This window comes from Acanthisitta chloris, unplaced genomic scaffold (genome assembly GCF_000695815.1).
Source record: "Acanthisitta chloris isolate BGI_N310 unplaced genomic scaffold, ASM69581v1 scaffold34786, whole genome shotgun sequence".
Classification (NCBI taxonomy): domain Eukaryota; kingdom Metazoa; phylum Chordata; class Aves; order Passeriformes; family Acanthisittidae; genus Acanthisitta; species Acanthisitta chloris.
In genome coordinates, this window is record NW_008677178.1 from 14294 (window position 1) to 16423 (window position 2130).

At 42.8% G+C, this 2130-nt stretch overlaps 1 protein-coding gene across 1 annotated transcript in view; it reads left to right on the forward strand.

Annotated features, from left to right (window-relative positions):
* UPF3A (UPF3 regulator of nonsense transcripts homolog A (yeast)) overlaps nucleotides 1-2130 on the forward strand; it is a gene marked incomplete at its 5' end in the record, with an annotated part of 17622 nt that overhangs the window by 14288 nt on the left and 1204 nt on the right. Inside the window, one exon of the mRNA XM_009076399.1 lies at nucleotides 736-1030. Coding sequence (XP_009074647.1) covers nucleotides 736-1030 — 295 coding nt within the window. The remainder of the gene's footprint in view (nucleotides 1-735; nucleotides 1031-2130) is intronic.

Genomic DNA, 2130 nt, shown 5'->3' on the forward strand with positions numbered 1-2130 from the left:
CTCCGGGCTGAACAGCCCCAACTCCCTCAGCCTGTCCTCAGAGGGGAGATGCTCCAGTCCTCTTAGCAACTTCCTCCTCTGGACTTGCTCCAACAGTTCCATGTTGTTATTATTTTGAGGGCACCAGAACTGTGTGCAGTATTCCAGGTGGGTCTCATGAAAGCAGAGTAGAGGGGTAGAATCACCTCCTTTGACCTGCTGGCCAGAAATCAGACAGGCAGCAAAATGTTGCAGGTGATCTTTACAATATAAACCCATTGCAGCCTAGCAGAAATTAAGCATTATGTTGTGGTAAGGTGATGGTCTGTCACCTAAACTAAACATGCAGGGGTAGGCAGGATTCCTTGGAGACACAATAAACCAAAGCCTGAACATAAGTATTAATTTTCACAAATGTCTTCTGGAAGTTGCAATGTCATTGATTTTTGTTCAGTCATAAAACTTTACAAATTGCTACCTGTACAGTTCCTGAGGGCCTTGAATATTCCTGTTGCAGGGAATACTGATATGCATGGCTCACCTCAAGAACAGGTTTTGCTTGCAAAGATTTGTCTGCTATTCTGAACTGAGTGTATGGTCAAGGGCTGGACACACATGGATGAGACATTCATCAGGAAACAACCTTGCCATGTACCTTACCTAAACACTGTTGAAGTCAAAGGAAAAGTTTGTATTTTATCCTCCTTTTTACTGCTAATTCCTTGGATTTTTCTTTCTCTTTGTACACACTCATAGGTCACAAAATGATAGTGACAAAGAGCAAAGAGATTTGGAGAGAAGATATCGAGAAAAAGAACCTGAAAGACAAAGGTATCGATTGGATGATGGCAGAAAGCATAGAACTCACTATGAGTTTGACAAGTTTATGAGAAGGAATGAAGAAGAGCTGAAATGGGGGAAAGGATACAACCAAGACAGAGGAAAGAAAGGGAACTACAACTACAGCTTCACTGTGGAGGCAGTAGACAAACTGGGTAAAGAGGACAAGTGTGATGACATGGCATCCAAAAAGGAGCGCATAAGAAATAAGGTTCTTTTATTCATTTAGGCTAATCTTTCATTAGTTAAATATGCTTCAAGATCACAGGTTTTAACTGTTGCAAACTGTTGTCAGAGGACAACCACAGCTGAAATAAGTTAAGGCTGCAGGTCTCTGCTCATTCATGTTCACAATACAGAGAAGACTTCTTGTCTTCCTTTCAACCCTGTAATTTTTAGAATGCTATTCTTGGAAGCCTTGTGTTTTATAAGTGTATTAAAAATTGTTCGACTTCCTATCTGCAAGGAAACTTAAAAACTCTGGCGTGCTAAAAACTCTGGCATGTTAGTCTTTTTAAAATGTTCTTCCATTACCCAGCTCAGAAAGTGATTATATCATGGATTTGCCAGGCACTGTTTGGTAGATAAGGACTTCAATATATCTCCAATTTAGAGACCATTGTGTTTAGAAGGGGTGAATATGCAGATTCTTCAGTGTTGTATACCTGCCAGTAAGAAAGGGCTGTCATTCCATTGGGAATTTATCCTCATAACCATTGCCAGGGAGGGAGCAGGTGCAAAATCAGTGCAAGCAGAGTGTGTGGTAGAGCTGTCCCTTATTGTCTCCCAGAGACATGGGCATTGTTTTTCTCAGCCTGACTGATTTCGTGGATGTGCCAGAGTCTGTTCAGGATGTGGCTCTCCTTGTCATCCTAATTCTCTCCTGTGAGCCACAAAAGATGAGCAAACCACTGTTTTGTGTCAAAATTTGTTCTGCATGTGAAACTCTCCTTTCAAACCAAGTGACTGATGTGTTATGTGGGCTAAGGCTGACAGGAGTAAACTGGTCATGTGCAGAGTAAATCTGTATGGAGTGTGCACAGAACAAGTCCAGGTAGACTCATTGTGCATGTCAAGTAAGTCACCATGTGCCAGCACAGAAAGCCTGGTGTGCTCTGCTTTTTCTTCATGCAAAGGTCAGCTGGGCAGGATGGGTGAGATTTCATAGAGTCATAGAATTGTAGGGGTTGGACTGGATGTTAGAGATCATCTAGTCATAACCCCCTGCCCTGGGCAGGGACATCTCCCACCACACCAGGTTGCTCAAGACTTCATCCAAACTGGCTGTGAACACTGCCCGGGTTGGGGCAG